Source organism: Puntigrus tetrazona, chromosome 15, assembly GCF_018831695.1.
Source record: "Puntigrus tetrazona isolate hp1 chromosome 15, ASM1883169v1, whole genome shotgun sequence".
Taxonomy (NCBI): domain Eukaryota; kingdom Metazoa; phylum Chordata; class Actinopteri; order Cypriniformes; family Cyprinidae; genus Puntigrus; species Puntigrus tetrazona.
Window position 1 is genome coordinate 14,520,310 of NC_056713.1, and position 25,262 is coordinate 14,545,571.

The following is a 25,262-nucleotide window of genomic DNA, read 5'->3' on the forward strand; positions in this document are numbered from 1 at the left end:
CTAAATTGAGAGCAGTTGAAAGCCAGTGTGTTGCAAACACTTAAATGGACTTTGTCCTATCAGAGTAACCTCTCCGTTGGGTACTCAGCTTCCACAAAAATCCACAGAGCAAACGAACCATTCTTCCTCATTCATAAACGAGTAGGTCAGCAATCACCAAGTTTTTCCAGATCCCCCAAAAAATAGCATAATAAAATAAAAAAAGACACATTTGTGATCAATTTCTTTTACTTTAAATCATTGAAAAGGTTCGTTTTAGTGAGCATATAGAAAAAAGGTCACAGTTTAAAAGTAAAAAAGAAAAATCCTCGCAATGAAATACAAAAGAGCAATGGCCAATGTCAAGACAAAGAGTGTTGCTTGTGTTACTGTACATCAGACAGATGTCAATCTCAAACAGACATCGTCTTCAGGATGAACCATCAAAATCATCAGCTGTTTGAGGAGTAAAATACAAACCAATTGCATTTTTAAATACTTTCAGATATAAAGCCACATCCACTTTTCCAAATTGTCTGGCCATATAGGATTCACTACAATCCTCTACTTAGTAACATAAAATAATGTGCTTTTCAAAATGAACATTATAACACTAGTAAGCTTGTTTCGACACAAAATAATAAAGGCATGAATTCATATTAGAACTCATAATCCACAAGCCAATTTTCCAAACCTGACAAATAGTGGGTTATCGTGCTGAATTAGAGCGACAGTAACTTATGTTTTAGTAATCTGAATAAATTCTCATTAAATATTTAAACATTATATAACTGGAATGTTTGGAGATGATAATGTTTTACATAAAGCATCCCAGCAATAAATTAAATAGTTAGTTTCTAGTTTGTATCTATTAAAGGATGTTGCATAAAAGTATTCTTTTAGATAGTAAGCATTAGGCTCAACAAAGATATATATATATATATATATATATATATATATATATATATATATATATATATATATATATATATATATATATATATATAAAAATAAATGCGTATGTATATACAAACATACATACAGTGTGTAAAATGTAACATGTTGCTTGACCTGGGGTTGAGGTGACAAATTAATTACTACATCATCAAGGTTAATACAGCATCAAATTGATCTATATAGTCATTAGATATATTTTAAATATCAGAAGGTCCAAATTAAGGATTAAGGACCGTCCCGTTGCATATTAGGTGTTTACACTCTCAATCGGTGTACAGTAACAGAATGAAGTCTACTTGGACTCACATTTGCTTGTTCAATATGCTTCATTGATGTGGATGAAAAGATGTACTGCGTAATATAGAAAAAAAAGTGCCAAACATGGTGCACTAAGGTCTACCATGAATACTGCATAGTTGCTGAGCAAGTCTGGTGAATCGAATCATATGATATGATCAACTTAAGACTAACCTGTGATTCCCACAGTGTTGTTTTTGGTGATTTCACTCATCTAATGGAAAGTGTAAACGCTACACTAGAACCACACTTGAACTTTCCTGAGCAGCTCATCTCATGCAATCCATTCGTTTGACTTTTTTGAAGAGAATTCACAGAGTTAATTATTACATACAAAGCAGCTAGTGCAGTTATATCACATGAACCCTAAAAATAATATAAAAGACAATTCTTTTGATTGTATGAATCTGAGGCAATATTCAGTTTTGGTCACTTACTAAAGAGTGAGGTTTTAAGTTCTCTATTAGCCAGTTTAAAATGGAAATATCAGGCTTGCTCCTTCTACGACTGAAACAGGTTTCTTTGTGCATGGTTGGCAAGATCGTTTCATTCTGGGAAAGGAGCCAAAGGTGGCACGAGGAATATAATTTTCTGAAAAAGCAACACTAGCTATATTAAGCCAGCAGCCTGATGGCACCATTGTCAGAGCCGAGCAGCAAAAGCCTCTTAGTAGGCAACACGGACAGACTTGTGAGAGTCCCACGGAAGTTCTCTGTACTAAGCTTGGTGGATCCCACCAGGTTGGCCGTGCTGTCCAAAATGGAGTACACCCCGATCTTGTTAGCAACAGTGCCTGCCACAATCTCAGCACCATAAAGATCAAATGCATGAATGGGGTCGGATGGAGTCCTGTACTGATGGAGTGGCTTGTGCTCCACATCTTTCCAAACAGTCAGTGTGTGGTCTGACGAAGAACTAATCAGCAAATTGCCCTCTGCTGCCTACAAAATGATAGACATAAAAATCATTGTCAGTAACAAACAGATGGAGAAGTATCTACATATAACCAGACAAGTACTTCAAAGTACTATTTCTTTTGTATGTTATTTATAAATCATTAAAATCTCTCTCTCTCTCTCTGTATATATATATATATATATATATATATATATATATATATATATATATATATATATATATATATATATATTTTTTTTTTTTTTTTTTTTTTTTTTTTTTTTTTTACTAATTTTAACTAAATTAACTAAATTTAAACTAAATTTTACTAATGAGCAGAATATGCAACAATTACGTAAATATTATATTAATAAAGCAGCAGCCTGAAACTCCTTCACAATGGCCCTGGGACAGGCAGGACATCCTTACTGTTGAGCCCTACAAAGTTGATCCATTTCCTGATAGTCACAAATAATAAAAGTAATTGTGCAGCAATCTGCATAGCTCATAGATTTTGTCCTAATGAGTAACTCGTGTCTATATTTGCCCAAACATGGGCCTCTGGTGGCAGAGACAGACCTTTGACCCTACAAATCAGGGTTAAATAAAGTTTGCTTAGTTCTAGTCCCTTGTTGACTGCATCTGAACAAAACAACAGGGTACAACTTTTACTCATACTGAAATGTCAAATGCAGATGTGAATCACGACACCAAAACAAATATAGGAATCTAGCTAATCCTATAATTATTCCTGTTTTATTCTAAGATATGATTATACACATACTTATCCTGTAAATGTGGACTAAGAACTAGTGATAAAACACAAATTTCTAAAAGTGTTGCTTGTTCCAGCAAAGTTTAAAAACCCTGTGCGTCCATAACTTAACATTCAAAATAAATACAGTATGTGATCTACAACATCAAAAAACAGCAAGTCAGATGCACGTCTTGCATTACACATTAACCAAGGCATGCATACTCACTTTCATTTGCAGTATATCCCCCTCGTGACCGGGCCAGCCTCTTAGCACCAGACCCGTCCTTGCATCCAGCAGTACTATGAATCCAGTGGAGAAGCCTGCCGCCACAGTGCGTCCGTTCGGACTGACAGCCAGGCAACGAATCAGGCCAGCGCTCATGTTACTGTAGGCCAGACGGAACTCGTGCTGTCAACAGAGAAAAAACTGGGTCCTTACTGGTAATCTTTGCAGGAAAGAATAAATAAAAACCAGCCTGGTCTTGATAAAAAAAAAAAAAAAAAAAAAAACATATTGGAAAATAAATTGTAACATAACATGTATTGATGAAATAGGACTGAGCAATACCTGCAAACCAGGTTTGCGTGCGTCTATGAAACGCAGCACAGAGTCTGCACTAGCAAACACTACACTGCAGTGAGGAGCAGGCATAGTGGTGACGGCCGTGATGGGGTTCTTCCCGTCCAGAGCTTCATAACAACGAACATTCTTACCTAGCCATGTGAAGAAGAGGGCAAAACAAGAAATTATGTAAAAACTGTTGGTCTGACAGACACAGCCAAAATGCAATGTATATAAGAATATATAAGCATTATCTGTAGTGAAATTTGTAGTAATGCATAAATGTTTTATTTAATTACTGGATTATTTTATTTTGACATCTCTATGTTCACCAAATTAAAATTTCTTTAATACAGAAAAGCAGTGAAAACAGCAACATTGCAAAATATTCCTAAAAAGTTAAATAGGTGCTTTCTATTTTAATGTAATTGCTTATCTCAAGCTGAATTTTCATCAGCCATTACTCCAGTCATCACACTGTAATACGTTTATTTTTTTAGGATTCTTTAAAGAATAAAACAAAAAAATACAGCATCTGAATAACAGTATTAATTTGAAAATATATACCTTACTGATCCGTAAATTTTTAACTGTAAAAAAATATTAATCATACAAAATAACCTATCCTATGCCACAAAAGCACAGTTACTATTATACTGTAAAAAGCTCAAATTAACAGTTTTGTTATTCTCTTACCTGTGAATTGATCCCAGAGATGCACAGTACCATCACAGCTCACCACTTCCTGTGAGGCCTCTAGCTGGCCAACATAAAAGACAGATTTGCGGTGGTCTGTGTAGATGAGTCGGGGTTCGACCTCTCGTGTGCCATCACCGTGGTTATAAAGCGGCCACAGCCTCACCGTTTTGTCTTTACTTCCAGACAGGAAGTAGTCCTCCCCTGCTAGTGGTGCCAGGCATTTTGCTGTGCCCGAATGACCCAAGAAACTCTGGAGACGGATCTGGTGGAAGTGGAAATGCGAGTCCTGCTGGTTAAGACCAATCTCATACTGCCAGTATGCAAGCCAATTACCCTGCAAGGAGCGACTGCTGCGTGGGAGGTCCTGTTTCAATGCACTGTCCTCCGGAGTGGGTCCCAGGACCCAAGAGTATGAGGAGTGAGAGAAAGAGGGTCCAGCTGAGGAAAGTGCAGTGGTGGCTAGACTCATCTGAGGTGCATTGCTACCATATGGCCGTGTCCATGTTTCCAAAGAAGACAAGTTAGGACTCCCACAGGCTTCAGTGTCCCGGGGTACCTGGATACGGTTTCCCACCAGATGACTGCCAAATGTTCCTGACTCAGGCAGGATGTCTCCACCTAGTGGTGTGGAAGTGGACGAAGGTGCAGGGAAAGGACTACGACCCATCTGACGGCCCATGCTAGGTGAAACACCCATAACAGTAGTTTTCTGACCTCCAGCAGGGTTAGTTTCTGGGCTACCTGGACTTGCTCGTTCATGAAATGATTGAGCCAGACTCCAAACTAGCTCATGATTCATAACTAGTTTGCGAATCGCTGCATCACCTGCAAAGAAAAAGTAAAGTATACACAGCTCAGCTAATGAAGATGAATAGGAACACATTTTTCAGTGCTTAAAGGCTAACCAAAATAAATCTTACCAATAAGACAGTAGAAAGGAATATAAGAAGCATAAGCCATTTCAGGATTAAACACAGCCTGAAGTTCCTCTAAAACCCCAAGCTCACAAGTAATCTCAGTTCCATCTGGAATGCACATGTCCAAGTATGTGCTGTCTCCAACCTCCCTACGTGGGGCACTTCCCATCTGCACATAAAGAAAATTAGTTTTAATCATAAAGTAATGATTTAGTTGTTTATGGATCTAATATAACTATTTCGGCCAAGCATTAATACCAAAGTATACTAGAATTTTTTAAAAGACAATTACTTTAATCATGAAAATGTTTAATGACTGTAGATTAAAGACATTTAATTAGAATGATTTCCAAAGGATCATCTGACGCTAAATTTAAAATGTATTAAATGAATGTAACCTTGGTGACCATAAGAGATGTCCTTCAAAAAGAACCCAAAATGTTTTAACATTACTGTACATAAAAGTTTTACTAAACTGTCAGAAAGACCCATATACAACAAACTAAACAAATGTATAAAAATAAATAGAAATGAACAATATTAAAATGTATTTGTTAAATTAAACCAAATAAACATTTAAAAAAATTAAAGCCAACTGTTAAAAACATTTTAACCTAAAGTATGAAAACAGCATACTGTTGTAAGATGTGCATAAGAGTAACCTCACTAACCTAACCATGTTGTAAAATGTTCAAATTAAATAGTTTTTAAAGATTAACTTTATGTAAGCGTTATATGATGGTAAAGGTTAAATGTAAAAATAGATGAAGTACGAGCAATTAAATATTCAATATTTAGATAAACAAAAAAGCCTCTATATAATATCATTCAATTAGAAATATGATATTGATAAAGCATGCAACACCATAGAAAACAACAAAGACTGAAATATACATTATACAATATTGTATTTTAATTGTATAATATTATAATTCTATAATAATATAATAGAATTATAATATTTAATTTTTCTTTGGTTACCTGATTTTGTAGACACTGCAGCAAGGAGAAAACCTGGAAGAACCTGGAGAGGGTTTCTGCCATGTGCTGCTGTACCATCTCTCGGCCAATCCGCAAACAGATCAGTGCCATGAGGCTCAGAGTCTTTAGACACACAGCGGAACGAGTCTGCACTCCACTAGGAAAGCTGAACACAGAGGGGAAAAAAGTGATGGGACAGCTCTAAGCTGCCACATTTCCTAACTATGACTGATGTGCTATATGTAAGTTTTTACCCCATCTTAGTTGATGTTAACAAATCCAGCAGAGGCAACAGAACCTCCTGGTTAATCTTCATCAGCATATCCATTAGAGTGGTGTCTGACAGGAACACTATAATCTTCTGAGTAAGCACCACAGCACCCAAAAGCCCTGCCTCCTTTCGAGTGTTCAAACGACAAGAAGAAGGTGGAGAGACCTGCAAGTTTCCAGGAAGTAAAATTTTATGTAAAAATCTATAAAGAAAAAGTCATTTTACAAGCAGAACTGGTAATCGGCGAGATTCAGAAATTTCCAAGTTACCAGGTAACCAATGTAGGGTAGATATTGGTAAGTCAAGACTGGTTCTCCATAGAGATGTGCTATGTAAATAAGACACTCAAGAACTGGCCGTGCAGTCTGGTCACCAACCACTGGCTTTTTCTCATATACACTTCCTACACTCTCAAGGCTATTTTCCTCATTTGAAGAGAGCATGAACTGGTGCTTGTCAAGACCTTAAAGAGAAAAAAAATATTTATTATAACGGCGATGATACACACAAAGCTAAAACCACCAAATAAAAGTGTATGCAGTTCAGATATTATACCTATGTAACATGTAGTAAGAAGTCTTAGCAGGTTCCTAGCTATGAATCGAGATGTCAATGTTGGCCCCAGTTTTGCAGACAGCCATCTGACAGTTTTGCAAACAGTGTCTGGAAAACACAATGTATTTTTTGTTATTGTATAAAATTCACAAAAATTACCAAAAATATCTGTTTTGACTTACCTAAAAGTATCTTGTGTTCTTTTTCCTCAGAGTCTTCTAATGGATCATGCTCAGTGTCTTCTTCATCCATGTTTTTCTCTGCATCTTCTTGCACAATTCCATTCATGACGTCTCCCTCAAGGGTGGCCACGGTTGCCTCAGACTCCTCTGTGCAAACTGAAAGAGTCATCTCTAGACTGGGTACCCTTTGCACTGTATTTTCTCTGTCTTCCACTGTCTCCTCATCCTCAAGCTCTCCACCATCCTCACCATCACTAGCTTGTTTTAGGTCCTGACTGCTGTCAGCAGACTTTAAACTTGCACGGTCGCCAACGGACACCTCACTAGCACTGCTCTTGTCACTCAGTTTCCCCACACTGAGAGATTCCTGGTCTTGATCTTTGTTTGCTAGGCTTTGGTTCTGCTGTTTGTTGCCTAGCGCCATTGTTGCCCCAGATGCACTATTATTCACATAAAATCCATTTTGAAAGTCCTCACCTTCAGTCAGAAAAACCTGGTCATTGAGACTGATGCCTGAGGAGTAATCCACAAGTCCTTGGTCTCCACCAACACCTCCACTACCACCTCCACTGCCTCCTCCTACTTTGCCAGATGATATGGCAGTAGCTGACCTCCCATCTTCACACTCATAGTCCTCCTCTTCCTCATCCAAGGCACCAGCAGCTCCCCTTAAAACTTTCAAGCCCTCCCAATCAGTCCCTGCAGCTGTATTGCAGCTTTCAAAGCCTGTGATGACCTGCAGAACATGTGGAAGAAGGCTGGAAAGAAAGGCTTGCAAACCCAGTCTTACAATAAGCTGCAGCACAAAGCAATCAGTGTAGAGGTAGAAGCGGCCTCGAAGGCATCTAGGATTCTCGTACACACCAACCAGAGGCTTTAGTAAGTACTTGGAGGCATTGCGAGGTCCAAGAACCCTGGACACAGGCTCAAATAAGTACCAGGCAGCATAAACAGCAGTGGACTCCTCTGACATTAAAGAGAGAACAAAGGGCAGAAGAATCTCAAGGCCTTCTGCATTTATGTTGTCCTTGAGAAGTGTCTCCAGCTGTTGCCATAAGTGGAACACAATGTCACGGCCCTGAACACTGTTAATGGACTCCATTTTGGAGTGGTAGGAAAATATGAATCTGTGCAATGTTGGGAAATATGCTGGAAAGGGTAGAGGGGAGAGAACAGGACTAAGCAATTGCCAGGGGTTTGGTGGTGGGAGACCCTCACATATAGGGTCATATTTGAATAGATATGGTAGTCCTTCCGGGTGTATGCTGAATGTTTCTGTCTTAGAGCAATGTTTGTGGACCTGCAAAAGTGACTCTAGTGCATGATGGAGTGGTAGTGGAACATCTCGAAAATTTGCAGAGCACAGCTTCAACACTGCTTGAAATCGATCACTCAGATGTGTTCCAGGTCTCAGCCCCCGCAGTTTGGACGAATAAAAGATTTCAGCAATGAGAACACCTAAGGCTTGTATATCTCTCTGCAAAAGATCTGTAAATGACAGAGCAACTTTCAGTACAGGTCTCAAGTCTTTCTTGTTTATGTCAAGAGTCATAGTATGCTGGGCTTGACAGTGTAGACCTTTCACCAAGAAGTTGTTGACCTTTTCTAACTCTTCCAAAGGCTGCAGAGGTTTAAATCCCTCTGGCAGGCTTATTTTAAAATCCTCAAAATTAGAAGCTTCTGGCCTTTTACCAACAGACGATGCTCTGTGAAGCATGGATGCTCTAATACCTGATCCTAGCGTATTTGTGACATTTCCAGGTGTTTCACCAGGGAAAGAACCATGCGAAGGAGACACAGCCATAGCAATACTCTCTCCACTGGTCTTTCCACCAGCAGCACCAGCCAAAGGGACTGGAACGGAATTAGATGATGACGAGCCACTTAAGTCAAGGGCTTCCATTGCTTGCTCAAGCTCCTCGTCCCGGCCTACAACTGACCAACCACTGGATTCGCATCCTGTTGTTTCTGGGACCAGTCCATCCACACCATCCATTGTGTTTTCAAGTGGTGGAATCTGCCAGGTTGTTATGTTGACAGGCCCAAAGTGGGGAGGCTTTGGAGGTGAATACTGGTAAGGTGCAAGACGAGGTGGGTGAGGGTGGTCAAACAATTGCACAACTCCATAGCTGGTGAGATGAGTGTGGTTATCCACCAAGTGTAAGCACACATTCTTAGCTTTAACGGCTTCTTTACCTGACAACTTATAGCCAAATGTTAGGTCAATCCAGTGATGCAACTGTTGAGACACTTCTCGACTCTCTAGCAGTTGTCTATGCACAGCAATAAACTCTTCGTAAGAGTTACACCATGGAGGTATATCAAGGTCGGGCATGTCTGGGTGAATGGAGTGGAATATTGATGGATCTGTGTAAAACTCTGGGATGCATTCATCTGGGGTCCAACTCTGAATACGTTCCATGCTAGCCGGATATTCATTAGGCTCCCATTGAGAACGAACATGGCTGCACAGGACAGATTTGGGTGTCTGTCTAGCTTTGTAGACATAATAAGTTATGTCTGACAGAACATCTGAGATATGATGGGGAACGTGGAGGTGATCTGACTGGCCTGAGCCACCAGGTACTACCGGCCCACCAAGATCTGAGGCAAAATTGCTTCCCCCACTTCCATTAGCTGCTGCTAGTGCTTCTTTGGTCATTTCATATGTGAAGTCCAATTGTTTATCACCTTTATTCAGACGAAATTTTGACTTCTTGAGATCACGAAACCTTCCATATTGCACAGTAAAATCTACCACCCAAGGTAAAACTGGGTGATAGTTTGGGTCTCCCTCACGTCTCCCCGCCAGTCGGTTTAATTCCATCAGATACTGGAAGTTGCTGACTTGACCATTAACCCAGTCTAAGACCAGAGATTTGAGCTCATCCAGACAATTTCGACAAAGATGTTCACTCACACCACTGTTATGACTCTGATTGTCTTTTGCTCTAACACTTGTTGGCACTTCACTTCCTAATGCAAGTGGAACAGAATTCCTGTACTCTCCAAACTTTTCATAATGTGCCAGAGATATCTTTAGGCGACTGCAGAGCTGCTCATCAACTGCAATGTCAAGTAAGGAGAGTTCGCCACACAGCAGCCCTGAGGCATGACATTCGCGCATTGCTATGAGCAGTTGGTACAAAATGAACAATATCTTAGCATGGCTGTTAGCCAGCTTAGCTGGACTGTAAGTGACAATGTCATGAACAGTATATTGTGTGTACGGGAAAACCATATAAAGAACCTCCTCTGACTCCAGCAAGCATTCTGCAGGTAGCACATTTGGACACAAACTGTCAGTACTTTGTTTAAGAGCTGAGGAGTTTGATGGGAATGGGCTGTCTTTGTCCTTCTCTTTGGCAGGAGAGAGGGATGGTGACACTCGATCGGTTGAGATAATGCTGGAGCAAAACAATTTTTGTAAGGCTTGGCGGACAGCGTCAATGGCCAAAACAGGTGTTTGCTCAATGGAATCTGCATATGGTTGCACATGATTCATGTAAGCTTCACGCCATAGATTTCTGAAAATGAAATAAAAAAGGATAGTCAACACTGATTGAAAAAGTTAACCAAATGGTAACTGTTATTATAAAATTAACAGTGAAGAATTCTATATCGAATAAGCAATCACTATTAAATATCCAATTCTAACATCAGATATATAATAAACATTTTGCACATCTGAATACAGGGACTGAGAACAGATTGCTTTAATCAACAAAATTAAAACAGACTTATATATTCTCACACAAACATCTATAAAAGACAAAGTATTATACCTGAAATTTGATTGGGATACTCCCTGCATCAGAGTCATGAAAGAGTCCTGTGAGAGTCCCTCCCAATGGCAGCCGGTCTCCCTGGCTAATCGGTATCCTAGCTTGCGCTTTCTAAGGCCTTGGATACAAACGCGTGTCCAACCAGATGGCAATTTCATCTGAGAGCGCTGGAGGAGAGTGCAGATTTCTCCCTCGCTGAAGCACTCGTATCGTGCACAGCGTGTAACTCTCTTATTTCTCAGGGCCATTACCCATCGAGTTGGGACCAGGACCACCAGTTCATTGGGTCGCTCACTGGGTCTAGTCTGCCGCTGATCAATACCCAGGTCCCTCTCCAAGGCTGGCGCTAGCCACTCCATGATCTCTTCCGCTTAACTAGACTGTGGCCCTTGTAGATCCCTATAAAAAGCTAAAAATGTCAGGACAGGAAGTTAAAAGAAAAGCACTAAAGATACCACTATCAGTTTCTATACACACTATTACACATAAGTTCTTGATAATATAGAAAAAATTATAAATGAATAAATAATGGAAATTAACTTGTATGGAGACACATGAAAAGTTTTTTTTTTTTATCTACAGTAAACTTGAATAATATACGACTTTGTGCAAAAGTGTAATCTTAAAAGTGTAATCTACTGAGTACACTCTTTTATAGTAACGCAAGTTGTACGGTTTCATATTACATTTCAGAAGAAATCAACTCACCCCTGTATGGCAACAATGCATATTACTAATGCATATTACTAAAACTATCACTACCACTAATAAAAACATTTCAATGCAATGTTTATGACGTACAGATATAAAATAAAATCCTGTAGAATCATGGAAACAAAACTACAGCATTTAAAACGATATAATTATTTTATTACACAAATAAACGAAAGTTATGCCAATATTATGAAAGTAATAACAATATAAAATACGTATCAGTAAAGGCTTGCAGATCGTATTATCCTCAGGATAGCAACAACTACTGATCTGTTGAGGGCACTGATGTCATCACTGAAAATGTCATGCGTTACCCCGTGACTGTATTCTTCCACACTTCAACAGAATGAATAAACTTCATTTACAACATCCAAAACATCAGCTCGAAAGGCTGAGCGATTTTGATTTCTGCTTTTCATGTCTACTTGTTCAGTTCCTCATAGAGACAACAAGGAAATAGTGCACTTCTGTCAGTTCTCGCTTGTAAAGTTACAGATTCAAAGGAGCGCTGAGCATACATTAACATACACATACATAGCATACATTCATGCAAACACACAAGCACTACCGTTAAGCAAACACTTGGAAAAGAGAAGATCTGTCTATCTAGCTGTTGTTTTTGCTGCTCACCTCTGCACTGTTTGCTGCTTGTCAGCAACTGCGCTCTGGAGCAGCTGCCATCACGACGCCAAGTCTCATGTTTGCGATATGTATAAACTGAATTTACAGTACTTTAAGAACCACCGTAGCCTCGCAAAAAAATCCTAAGAAGTCGAGAATATTTTGTTGTCTTCAGAAGCCATAGTGTTGAGTTCAGAGCCTCACGTGACTCTCACCGTCGTGCGTGCGCTCCCAAGACCGTGTGATTCTCAGTCAGCGAGATTGTGTCATAATACAAGTCCCCCCGAAAACATAAAAAGAAGGTGGGAAAAATATAACGTTAAAGTTATATTGTCATTTTGTAGCCCAGGACATGAGCAGTGCAATGCTTGGGGGCACAAGAGCAGTGAGATTAAGATGAAAAGAGAAAGAAAGAAAGAAAGAAAGAAAGAAAGAAAGAAAGAAAGAAAGAAAGAAAGAAAGAAAGAAAGAAAGAAAGAAAGAAAGAAAGACACGAAAATATAATTATGGGATTATGGGTCTATTCACATGTGGCATGATAAAGTACACATTTTGTAATTTGCTAATGCGTATGATAAACACATGATATGCTGCTAATACATAACGACATTCTGCTGACCCCGAAAAATAAACTTGTTGCCTGGAGAAATCCACTAGAGGGCGTCCTGCTATTAATTCTGTTGTAAGACTTACAACTGAGCTGTTCTAATGTTCTAAACACATAGTCACAGACCCACCAAAAATGAATAGATTATACACACAAAACAAACAAACAAACAAACAAAACTTGAAGATGTATAAAGTCTATACAACCTTATACAATTTCGGCATATTCAGATTCATGTATTCTGATTTTATTAGCCTTAACTACTCTAAAACTCAAAGTATGGGTCTTTTTGTCTATGGTGTGACATGTGAAATTGTTGGTATTATAAAACTAGGTTTTGAGCGTAATGTCCATTTACAAATGCATGTGGTTTGTACAGAAGTGGTAAACCCTCTTTAATTAAATTTCACGCAAATTCTGTTCTCCGGTTTCTGAGTGAAAACAGTTTTCAAATACTTTCAAATACACCCAATTCATTACATTCAATTTTAATTATGGTTTAAATCTAGCAAAATGTTCATTTTATGTATTTTATGACAGGTTAAATCGTGGCAATATACATCTCACACTTTAAGGTATGTGTTTATTTTTATAAATAAATAAATAAGTACATTCAAAAATACAGCTACTCTGGAGAATGTACAATAACAAAAAATGTCAAAACTAGTCCCTTTTTTCTAGCTTGATTATAACAGGAATTCATCGATCAACATTTGAGTACATGGACCTATTTAATCTTGAACAAAGAAACAGTAGAATAAAAAGTTGTTAATGTAGCTTCTAAACAAGAACAGGTCTATAACAACGTTAAATGACATCCACTCTTCTGCTAAATCTCAACATCCCAGAAACGGCAGCTGTTTCCTTACAGTATCATCAAGTTCTAAAGATAACAATATGATTTCAAAGCTGACTGTGTGCAGAAGTCTGTAATAATAATTGCTTTTTCTCTCTCACTCTCCCTCACTCACTCTCTCTCTCACTCCACCCCAGAGAGCAGGTTAAAAGGACGTGTCTAACACTGTTAAACTTACTTTATATGCACAAACTTTCTTTATTTTGAGATGGTCCCAACACTAAAATCCATATGGAACTTGAAGAGCGGGATAGTTCTTTTCTTCACTCCTCTGATTTTTCTTCCACTCCCAGTTGTCATCAACACAAGGGTATGTAATGTTTTAAATTAAATTTTCACAACTTTTTAATTACTTGAATTAAATGACTTGTTAATGACTTGTATTAAGTAGATATTGTATGCTTTTGCTGGTGTTATAATTATTCGTTTTTATGCACCTGTCAAACACTGTATATATAAATGCCGTTTAATACAAATTCTGTGTTTAATACATGGGTACTACATTCATACCATGAGGCCTCCATGTGCAATAATTCATTGTGCCTCAAATTTGTTTTTTTAACCCTTTGTCATTGTGTATGTTCAAGCGTGGGAACACATAAGTCTAAATTCCTGACTCAGAGTCAAAGTGTTGTGGTCATGACCCTCCTGTGCATATTTGAGACTTCATATATTTGCTAATAATATTTGAGTGCTCATATTAACTGCTCCCATTGAAAGTTAGGTCAAAAAAAATATCCTTATTGCCAGGCCCATGCTGTCGTTTTTTTGCAGTGATAACATAGAATAATGGGTTCCCTAAATGACCTTTCAGTGAATAATGATTAGTGTAAAGAACTTTGAAAATCTGAAGAACTTTTCTTTTCGCTATAATTTTTTTTGTCCAGTGGAAAGGTTCTGGGAATGTTAAATGTTGTTCCTGGAACAATTGATGCCAATCTTTACTTTTAAGGGTGTTAAGCAAAGATCATGTTTAGATATAAAACTACAATGGGGTCAAAAAGGCAAAATAGCATAAGCATAAAACAAAGAGCTCTTCACTATTTTAGGGTTATCAAAATTCATTTGTGAAATATGTATCATCTATCCTGTTTCAGTCGATAGTTAATTTGGGACATTCCATCTTTGCATTTTCATTTTCCAAGCAAAAGGTCATAAGACATATTAAAACATTCTAAATAAATAAATAGATAAATAAAATCATCACAAAATGGTTTCACAAATACGGATGGAGTGGTATCTAAGCCGTTTAGATTTACACAAACTCAAGATTTAAATGCAATGAGAACTGACAAAGAACAGAAGAAAACACAGGGCTTAAATACAGTGAACCAAAACAATGAACTAAATGAAGGTGAACCATAAGCAATCACTGAAACAAAATGAAAACCGACAAAGGAAACTGACCTTGAAGGGCCTGTTTACACCCGATATTAACATATGTTTTCTAACAGATCTCAAGTGGACAAAGCAGACACATTCCCGTCCACACCTGTCATTTAAATGCATCTCTTTCGTCCAGTTTCGACCACTTCTGCCCTGATTCCATCAAGGGGAGGGTCTATGGGCGGGTCCCTCTTCTTTCGTTTGAACTACGGGAGGATTAAACACACGTTTACATGCAAACTAATATAATGTCATTGTTCAGCTGTTCAGTCCAGCTGTTTGTGTTGTTATCAGAGAGCAGCCACTTTTTTCTGCAGTGTTAGCCACAAGACCTCGCGGAGCAATGTGGAGTCATTCTAGTGCTTACAATTAAACTTTCTAGTTCGACCCGGCTACATAGCTTCATAACAATACAGTTGAACCACTGATGGCAACGTCTGCACCTTGACAGTGGTAATTGTTTGGCAGTCACAAGCCTCCCGTTTTTCGTCCAAAATATCTTAAATTGTGTTCAGAGAATGAACAAAGCTTTTACAGGTTTGGAACAACATGAGTGTAAGTGATTAATGACAAAATTTTCATTTTGTTGTGGAGAAACCATGTTTGTGTTTACATGTTTTTGGACAGTAGGCAGAGAGAAGGCGGTCTTTAGCAGTTGTTTAAATGCATTTGACCACATGCGCGTCTACACTACAACAGCAGTCTGATTTGGATGTGGTCGAAAGTGGACAAGCTCCATTTAAACCTGTACTTAGCATTGCCCACTTGCGATTAGTTCCGCGAAAATGTATGTTAATACCAGGTTTATGGGCTTAAAGTAAACATAAAACACAGATGACCCATAACAGTATTGCAGTATTCTGGGCTAGTACAAGGTAGGGCAGAGTCAAAGAAGTCAGGAGCCATAGTGAAGCCTTGCCAGGCAGAACCAGAAATACTACATATAGAGACCAAGTGAGTTGGGAGACCCAAGTGAAGCTGAGCAGTAGTCCCAGGGTGACGGCGGAGGCCTGGAGGGCTAAGGTAAACTTAGAAGATTTAGGACTGACTGGAACAGTGGAAACACAAGATATTCAGGACTGGGCAGAAGCAGAAGAGACAAAGGAGTTTCAGGACAGTGTGGTGTTGGGTGAAGCAGAGTCTATGCAGATAAATGAAACAAGTAGAAATAACTGGCATTGGTTCTGGATCTCATATTGTAGCAGAATCAGACTCATTGTCTGTGGTGGGCTTAAGCATTACTGTAGCTGTGTTAGTGGGATGGTCTTCATAATGAATGAGGACACTCTTATAGATGGTACAGGGGAACCATTATGAAGACCATAATATACAAAACTAGTTTTGCACCAAGGTCTGTCTGGAAACCACACTAGGGCAGTTATCATCATAACGATACATAACGAGATGCTACAAGTCCAGAAACTCCTGTTGTGTGTCTCTTTAGGGACTGGTTCCCTGCAAGTTGAAAAGAATATTTTTTTGCTCCAAGATCCACCCTTTGGGATCAGTTCTTCTGTCACAAACGGTGACAAACAAGGATGAGGTGAATGCAGCGGTCCGCATTTATCTACACAAACTCAAAACTGGAAACAGGAACTGAACAGAACAACCAGGCTAAACACAACAAGAACTAGCAAAGAATAGAAGCAAACACAAGGCTTAAATACACTGAATCGAACCAATCAAATAAATACCGAGCAGATGCTAACAAAGCCACAAGTGACCATAAACAAATGAAAACAGACAAAAGAAACTGCTGATCTACACACAGTGAAAACTCAAAGCCCAACAAAAGCAAAACACAGATACCCATATCAAAACATGTCTAGAATCATACTAGCATCTAGTTTTTTAAAAAGAGCATGTTTCCATCTTCCAGGAAGCCAGCTGTGCCTATGTGATCATACTGATGGCAGTCTACTGGTGTACTGAGGCCCTTCCTTTAGCTGTTACTTCACTGTTACCTGCTGTTCTCTTCCCCATGCTTGGCATCATGCAGTCCAAAATGGTAAGTTGGTCTTAGCGTTTCCAGTTAAGAAAGGTATAAAATGAATTAAAGATGAACAACAAAAAAACACACATCAAAAAGCTAAGGCTCTGATTTGGTTATCTAGGTGTGTATGCAATACCTGAAGGACACTAACATGCTGTTTGTGGGTGGACTGTTGGTCGCTGTGGCAGTTGAGCACTGGAACCTGCACAAACGCATCGCCCTTAGAGTGCTTCTCATTGTTGGGGTGCGCCCAGCGCTGTAAGTTAAACCTTGTAATGGGTATGATCATTGTTAGGTTGTTACTTCCAGTCTTTACTCATAGGTTTCACGGTTGTATTCACGTTCTGATTGCTTCCTTTGTATTAATACAGCCTGATGCTGGGCTTCATGGGGGTGACAGCTTTCCTCTCCATGTGGATCAGTAACACGGCTACTACGGCCATGATGGTCCCCATAGTGCAGGCTGTGCTGGAACAGCTGAACAAACAGGAGACAGAGTCGTCACAGACGGCCTGCGGTGAGGAACGACCCCAGGCCCCTGAGGTGGAATACAAACAGACGACAAAAGAAAGAGACACAGAAGGTCAGGCGAAGAATTGTTTTTGAGGTCCATGCAATAAGATGTATTTTAGCAGAGCGTATACTATCGTTCATAAGATTCGGGTCAGTAAAAAAAGAAATTAGTACTTTTATTCAGCAAGGAAGCTTTCAACTATGGAAGCCAGTTTTCACCACAAATGAATTGTAGTTAGTTGTACAATTATTTTTACATTTTTATCTTATCTTCCATTTTTTTCTTGCAATTCAGAGAGAATGAAAGTCAGAATTATGAGACACAAACACAGAATTCCAAGGTCTAAATTTACCTTTGATCATTATATCTGGCGATTCTGACTTATACTCTGAATTATTAGTTACATGAATTATCTCACAATTCTAAAAGGTAAATAAAGGTAATTTCATCTCACAATTCAGATTTTTGTTCCCCCAATTGTGATTTTATATCTAAGAATTTAAAATTTGGTCTATTTTTCACAGTAACTCACAATAGTGAGATAAAAAAGGTTGTCATTACTGATTATAGTTCTTATATTATGTTACAAAAGATTTCTATTTCAGAAAAAAAATGTCACAGCATCTACTAAAAGTGCCACATTTTCAACTCAAAAATGACATTGAACTGAAATGCATTTAAATTGCATAAATTACATTTCAATTGCAATTATATTTCACAACATTAGTATTTTAATGTTGTGTGTCTGTGCAGCTTTGGTGAAAAAGTTTTCTTTTAAAAAAATTACCGACCACAAAACTCTGAACTGTAGACCTAGGGGCCTTTTTTTCCCTCACCGTTTCACTAATACCAAATATTTTGACAGTATAGTAGTTTTCGGATCACTATCACTATCAGTACGTCCTCCATTTCTTAGTGGTGCTACGCATGCTAGACGTCTCTCCAGAGGCCAAACAAAAAGAATCAGCAGAGAAGCGGCTCATGGCTAAAGGAATGACTCTCTGTGTGTGTTACGCGGCCAGCGTCGGGGGAACGGCCACACTCACGGGCACTGGACCTAACCTAGTACTAAAGGGTCAAATGAATCAGTGAGTACTGAATAAACGCTTCACTTCTACCATTTTCGTTCAAGAAACTGAACCCTTTCGTTTATTTCCCTCAGATTATTTCCTGACAATGGTGATGTCATCAACTTTGCCTCATGGTTTGGGTTTGCCTTCCCCAACATGATCATCATGCTGACCATAGCTTGGCTTTATCTCCAGTTCATTTTCATGGGATTCAAGTATGATAGAAAATTGGTTTGTCACATTTCACATTTTCTTTGTCCACTCCCTTAACGAAGTGCTTTATTCGTGTCCCCAGCATTAGGAAGACGTGGGGGTGTGGAGCTGTAAAGTCAGAGAAGGAAATTGCCGCTTATAACGTGATCCGGGAGCAGCATCTTCAGCTGGGACCGATGTGTTTTGGTGAACTCAGCGTTCTGGCTCTCTTCAGTTTGCTTGTCGCGCTGTGGTTCACTCGTGATCCTGGATTTGTAACTGGCTGGGCAACACACACCTTTAACACTGAAGCAGAGTATGATTTACAATACTTGGCTCAATTAATTAATGTATTGTAAAATTGCTACAATACGCTCAAAATAAATCAATAAAAAATGTATATTTATATTTAACAGCTATTGTTCCAAAAATATTGACTTTTTGGTGTTTAATATTCTGTGCATTTAGATATGTGACAGATGCTACGGTTGCAGTCTTCATTGCCCTGTTGCTCTTCATCCTGCCTTCAAAACCACCCCGCATTTGCTTCTGGTCATCAACTGGCTCCGAAACAGGTGAGAAGAATTTTACACAATAAGAAAAGGTCTACACAGAAGACTCAAAAAGTTTGCATTTGTTATTTTGGTTTGCTCTGACTCGCTGTACTATATACATATTCATTTACAGAGCCTCAGCTCTCTTCTGCGCCCAGTCCAGCCCTGCTCTCCTGGAAAGTAGCTCAAAAGAAATTACCCTGGAACATAGTTTTGCTCCTAGGTGGAGGATTTGCCCTGGCCAAAGGTAGCGAGGTGAGAGCACTTGCAAATAATTTTCTGACATTTTGGCAGAAGATTTATTCAAACAAGCTTTAATTACAGTATAAATAAAATTAGAATACAACAGTGCATCTGTTTAACACCATATTTACAAAAGTGGCAATAAGCTTATAAATTGGCACAGAGATCACTTTCCAAGCAGCTTTCTGTTTCAGCCAATGCAAAACCGACATAGGTACATGTTTTCTATTGAAATGACTAGATTTTAAACTTAAAATTCAGCAAACAAAGCTGACCACACATTTTGGTCTCAAACTGTGTACTTTCCATATTCAAAACCTCTCATAGTCTATTAGACCTGGGTGAAATATCGGTACAATCGTTAAACTGTATTGAATTATACAAACGGTAGGCTTAAATTTTTTTAAAACGGCACAATAGTTACATTTTGTTTTGTCAATTTAAATACATTTTAACTGGGCAAATTGACCAACTGTAAACAGCCATTAACAGAAGCCAGAGACGCTGAAGACAGACACAAAGATGAGAAAATACAGTTACATAGCAGGCAAATCAAATTCACTATGCGCAAAATATAAGAAGGTCAAACCATTCTGCTTTTTCTATAAATTAAATAATTATACAATCTTATTTAAACCAAAAATGTTCAAGCAGTAGCATAATTGTTTGGATTATGAATCACTGGAATCCTAAACATTGTTTGCATTCTTCCCATCAATCCACCTAGCATACTCATACATTACTGATTAGCTAAAATGATCATTTTTATGATGAAAATGGTGAAAGTCATTTTCTTTATCTACTTCATTTGTGACCTACATCTGACTCATTCATCTGATATATATATGTTTCTTTTGTATCTCAGGAGTCAGGTCTATCCAAATGGATGGGAAACCAGTTGACTCCCCTGCATAGTATCCCTCCTTGGGCCATTGTTATCATCCTGTGCCTCTTGATTGCCATTTTCACTGAGTGTACCAGCAACGTTGCCACAGCCACCTTATTTCTACCTGTTCTTGCTTCTATGGTAAGACCGGTATATGCAACCTGAAATTGTCATATTTGCCAAGTAACAGATCTTTAGAAGATGAGAAAAAAAAACCAAAAAAAAAACCAAAAAAACGAATGACATGATAATCATATCCATACGAATAATTTTAGGCAGGTGCTTAAATTCTTGAAATAGCATCTGCTGTGAAGTTGTATTGCTCACCAAGCTGTGCAAGGCTTCACTGAAACGTCAGCCTCCGTGCAGACATGACTCACAGTTTGTTATAATCTTTAGGAATTACAGCCCAATTACAGACACTTTGTGATGAGCTTAGAAAACACGCACTTAGATCAGAGACATATGAGTCAGCGCTGTCCAAATTAAATCCTGTTTTCTGCTTTATAAGTACGTTAGACATTTCTGTTTCTGTTTCGCAGTCTCAGTCGGTTGGAATCAACCCTCTTTACGTCATGGTGCCATGCACACTCAGTGCGTCCTTTGCATTCATGCTGCCTGTGGCAACTCCACCAAACGCTATAGTCTTTTCCTATGGATACCTCAAGGTTTCAGACATGGTGAGTTCCAGAATCTGGCAACCAACTTTATTCCTGGTTTTCTCAGCCCAAGTGGCAATTTCAGCCTATTTCCATATTCAAAGTGTGTTTAAAAACTCATCATAATACAGAGGAACCAGTTTACAAGATCAGCTGCTAGACATCAATCATTTATAAGTAGCCATGTCAGTGACGTAGCATTGTTAAAACAAATGTGGCCCCATATATAGACAAACCACAAGTCATTTTACCACTTCTAAAAGATTTTCCTTCCCAGCTGCTCAAGTGACCAATAAAATCACTCAGTGATATTTCACATTTTGTTTTTTTCTCAGGCAAAAACCGGCATGATGATGAACATCATAGGGATTTTCTGCATCACCTTATCCATCAATACCTGGGGCAAGGCCATGTTCAACCTAGACTTTTTCCCTGCATGGGCCAACCAAACGGTAATATGACAGACAGTACAAGGCCAAGCTGGTTTTCTTTTCTCCACAGTTTTCTTCGTAGAAACGCATCATTCTCATAAATGGATCAAAGCTGCAGCGGAGAGAAAATAAAATCTGCCATGTCTTGCAGGACTTTTTTTGCATACTCATAATCTCTTTCATTTAAAGACCTACAGCAACTAACTAAGCACCAGGATATACTACATATCAGTATGTTCAAATGTTTGGGGCTGGTACGATTTGTTTAATGTTTTTAAAATCTCTTTGCTCATCAAAAATCCATAACATAATATTGTGAAATATTTTTGCAATTTAAAATAACAATTTTCTATTTTAATGTAATTAAAATGTATTTTATTCTTGTGATGGCAATGCTGAGTTTTCTAGCAGCCATTTCTCCAGTCTTCAGTGTCAAACGATCTTTCAGAGATCATTCTGATATGCTGATTTTTTTATTATTATCAATGTTTAAAAGAACTTTACTGTGCTGCTTAATATGTCTGTGGAAGCCATGCTTGCTAAGATTCTTTAATGAATAGAAAAGGATGAATCTTATAAACCTCAAACTTTTGAACAATAGTGTACATGATCATTTCATTTTGTAACATGAATTTTATCTGGTCAGATGTTTCAAACACTGAAACAATCAAGTTTTTCAAACATTTCATATATTGACAAACATAGCTTCAGATCACATGCTAATCTGATGAGACTAATTGAACTAATTGTTCTATCCCTTTCTGAACTAAATGATGACCCAGAAAAAAAAACAATATTGTGGATGATTAATTTTAAGTTCTCTGGGACAAACCTGACTGAGATGTGAAAGCCTCACCAACAACTGACTTAAATCTCAGGGCATTAAGACACATCAAGGGCAGTTTCCTAGATTCAGTTCTGCAAATACCTCATGGTTTTGACACATTATATAATCTTAGTTCATAACAGTTGTGCTGAAGCATTTGAACATGTATAAACTGTATATATATTTATTGTATATATACAATTTATAGTGTTATACGCAACAAACTGCATGAAAAATGCATTATTAAATCACTGGAGAAGTGCAATTTTAAAATACTACAATTTTTCCTTGTATCAACGCAACAACTGATTTTCTTTTGTTTTTTATGAGTATGTTTTGTTTTGTTTTGGGCCGTCAAACTATTGTAATTGTCTCTCTAAACAGAGTTCAAATATGCAACTCTAATTCTATGTGTGCATCTATGTTTTTATAATAAATAGGTATAAGTACCTATATCATCAAAATGACTTGAATATTTCTAAAATGAAAATACTGCACAATTGGAAAGTGTATGACATTAACGCACATGCAGGGATGGTGTTTCAGAGGTTAATGCACAATCACCAGCGTGAGTTCATTGATACACTGTATCTCATTTCATTTCACTGAATAACTGCGATGCTTGCTGAAACCTTCTTTTGCAATTTTGGAGAAATTCTAAAAAGAAAAAAATTCTGTTCATGGAAAAAATTAAGCACTTATATAGGGCATGTGAGTGGAATATGTCCTGAAACTGCTGTTCTTTTATGTTGAAGAGATAAAACTGAATAAAACTGTATAAATCTTTCCCTGCATTATGCTTATTATTATGGATGAAACCCTGCGTTGTTTATATATACACAATACGCTCTTTATAACATCTCACAGGCCTAATGATAAATTTAGCATCAATAAATTCTATTGTATCATACTGATATATGAAGATGTAGAAAAACTGACAACTGTTTTAAAATAACTATAATTATGCAACTTAAACTTTGTGCACCAAAGTACACTAAAACTGCAACTTTCATTAAGTTCAAGAAGTTTCATTATGTTCAAAGTGATTCCGCCAGTACAAATTAAATGTGAAGCAAAAACTATTTGGGGAAACAACATGGCACAGAAGCAATGACAGTGTACTATAAACACTGATTCCTATAAAAGAGCTCAGCTGACTCTCTCTCTCTCGTGCGAGCACAACCAGAAATGAACTTTTGTCACTTAAAAATAAAATGCCAGCCTGTAATATAAAAACAAAGCAAAAGTGCAAAGTCAAATCCTTAGTGTTTTAACTTGCCTGGAACACAATAAAAGCAGTTTTCCACATGATGGATCAGTACAGGAAATAAAACTCTTTCCTTCCAGAAAACACAGAACGTTCCTAGCAATTGCACATGATTCCCGTTTGGATATTTTAGAAACTAAATAATATTCTATTTTTTTTGTTGTTGTTTTTAAGTCAGACTATAGTAATCTCTCTATGTTGTTGTCATTTACAATTGGTGAATATGCAATACATGCTTTTCTGCAATCAGTGCTTACTGTACCCAATTGATTATTTTGGGATCTAAATAATAACACTTTTTCTTTTTGTTTCTGTAACCAAAATTTGTCTGAACATTTCAGGGAGTTTTGTTTTGTGACAACCTAAAGAGTACATTCTATGGTTATTTTTAGGGTTTTATTTGCTATCAAAATTTGTCAGATGGGCTGAGTCTCCTTTATTAGAAAAGAAAGTGTGGGAAAGCTCTGGACTCAAGCGTGATGAGCACTTACAATTAATGTCAAAAGAAAGCAGGGGGTTCCGCACAAAAAAAAGGGCAGAAAGCGGTAAAGACTTTAAAAGTCAATGTTAGGCTGGTTTTGACTGAGACTCTCAATGAAAATCTCTAAGGTCGAACTAAATCCTAAAGGGAGACAGCGCTGCACCACTGCAAATCCACCTGATGATTTCATAAACCTGCCGAGGTCAGAAGCACTGGATTAATGATAGTTCACAGTCTTGTGGAGACAAAAGACTAGACTTCACAACCATGTGTTTATAGTCTCCAGTCAGCGGCCACACAGCAACCTCATAGTGCATAGTAATCCTCAGTTGCTGAGGTATAACCAGGTTAAAACCTCACAATAATTTCTTGCAATTGTTGCATTAACTCCAGAGGAATGTCGCAATTTTGGGTTAGGTTTAGATCACATGCACGACGCCAAATGGGCAGCAGTACGAGGGACGTGTGCCAAACAAAGAAATCCTTCTTAAAAATACACAGTCGCACACAAATTAAAATCATTGGCATGAAACAAAGCGATAAAACTGAATTACAGAAAAAACGTCCTCTAAAACGACTGCCATTCACCACAGAATGCCTGTTTTCTATTTAAGAAATTAAATTGTTATAGGCCTAACAAGCAAGCAGCTAACAAGCGGTTGGGTGTGCAGTGACACTGTGATCACTATGATCTTAGATCTTTGAGGGAAGGAACAGATATAATTACAGTGCCTTTTTCTGCTTTTCGGCAACTTCAACACCCACTCATTATCCATCTGAACCAAAAGCGCATATACCTCAGCCTCCAATTTGGCTGTATACATATGAGAGCCCCAAAAAAAATAGTAAGAAAAAAATTCATCTTTTGCTTGGGAGTTATTCTCGTAAAAGACCTTTTGCTGAACTAAGTGATTACGGTTAACTCTTTACTTTCTGGAAAGCATTATGCTGGATACAATGATAATTGGCCTAATTTACATTTAGCCTGTAGTGTCACAAAGAAGTGTATACTGTGGCGGAAACAAAATAAGATTACCCCAAGGACCAATATACTAGCATCTACAGGTTTTGAGGTGGAAAAAGTGTAAGATATCTAACAACAACAACAACAACAACAACACAC

At 38.0% G+C, this 25,262-nt stretch overlaps 2 protein-coding genes across 3 annotated transcripts; one reads left to right on the forward strand and one right to left on the reverse strand.

Moving 5' to 3' along the window:
- Positions 1 to 210: 210 nt before the first annotated feature.
- Positions 211 to 12,437, reverse strand: wdr81 (WD repeat domain 81). Of its 2 annotated transcripts, none has more exons than XM_043259643.1 (12): positions 12,184 to 12,437; positions 10,840 to 11,238; positions 7,055 to 10,581; positions 6,873 to 6,980; positions 6,587 to 6,780; positions 6,301 to 6,482; positions 6,047 to 6,212; positions 5,069 to 5,234; positions 4,146 to 4,973; positions 3,456 to 3,601; positions 3,114 to 3,296; positions 211 to 2,174 (listed from the first exon to the last, which is right to left on the reverse strand). In XM_043259643.1, exons 2-12 carry the CDS (start codon positions 11,196 to 11,198, stop codon positions 1,848 to 1,850), a joined length of 6,186 nt encoding a protein of 2,061 aa, XP_043115578.1. In that variant the 5' UTR covers positions 11,199 to 11,238; positions 12,184 to 12,437; the 3' UTR covers positions 211 to 1,847. The 2 variants fall into 2 exon arrangements, with proteins under 2 accessions (XP_043115578.1, XP_043115577.1); XM_043259642.1 differs by having other exon boundaries at positions 10,840 to 11,248.
- Positions 12,438 to 13,419: 982 nt separating this feature from the next.
- Positions 13,420 to 22,375, forward strand: slc13a5b (solute carrier family 13 member 5b). The gene is made up of 12 exons (XM_043258998.1): positions 13,420 to 13,947; positions 16,903 to 17,031; positions 17,138 to 17,274; positions 17,388 to 17,599; positions 18,447 to 18,618; positions 18,693 to 18,815; positions 18,896 to 19,108; positions 19,261 to 19,367; positions 19,480 to 19,601; positions 20,455 to 20,616; positions 21,018 to 21,155; positions 21,470 to 22,375. Exons 1-12 carry the CDS (start codon positions 13,846 to 13,848, stop codon positions 21,593 to 21,595), a joined length of 1,743 nt encoding a protein of 580 aa, XP_043114933.1. The 5' UTR covers positions 13,420 to 13,845; the 3' UTR covers positions 21,596 to 22,375.
- Positions 22,376 to 25,262: the final 2,887 nt, after the last annotated feature.

What these genes read in the sequence shown, in the direction of transcription:
- wdr81 (XM_043259643.1), bottom strand. Translation starts at nt 11,198, where the DNA reads ATGGAGTGGCTAGCGCCAGCCTTGGAGAGGGACCTGGGTATTGATCAG. An exon ending in AGAACACAAGATACTTTTAG is followed by an intron (nt 6,981 to 7,054) that starts GTAAGTCAAAAC and finishes TGTGTTTTCCAG; the next exon opens with ACACTGTTTGCAAAACTGTC. An exon ending in CACGCAAACCTGGTTTGCAG is followed by an intron (nt 3,297 to 3,455) that starts GTATTGCTCAGT and finishes CTCTGTTGACAG; the next exon opens with CACGAGTTCCGTCTGGCCTA.
- slc13a5b (XM_043258998.1), top strand. Translation starts at nt 13,846, where the DNA reads ATGGTCCCAACACTAAAATCCATATGGAACTTGAAGAGCGGGATAGTT. An exon ending in CAGTTGTCATCAACACAAGG is followed by an intron (nt 13,948 to 16,902) that starts GTATGTAATGTT and finishes TCCATCTTCCAG; the next exon opens with GAAGCCAGCTGTGCCTATGT. An exon ending in CTAAAGGGTCAAATGAATCA is followed by an intron (nt 18,619 to 18,692) that starts GTGAGTACTGAA and finishes TATTTCCCTCAG; the next exon opens with ATTATTTCCTGACAATGGTG.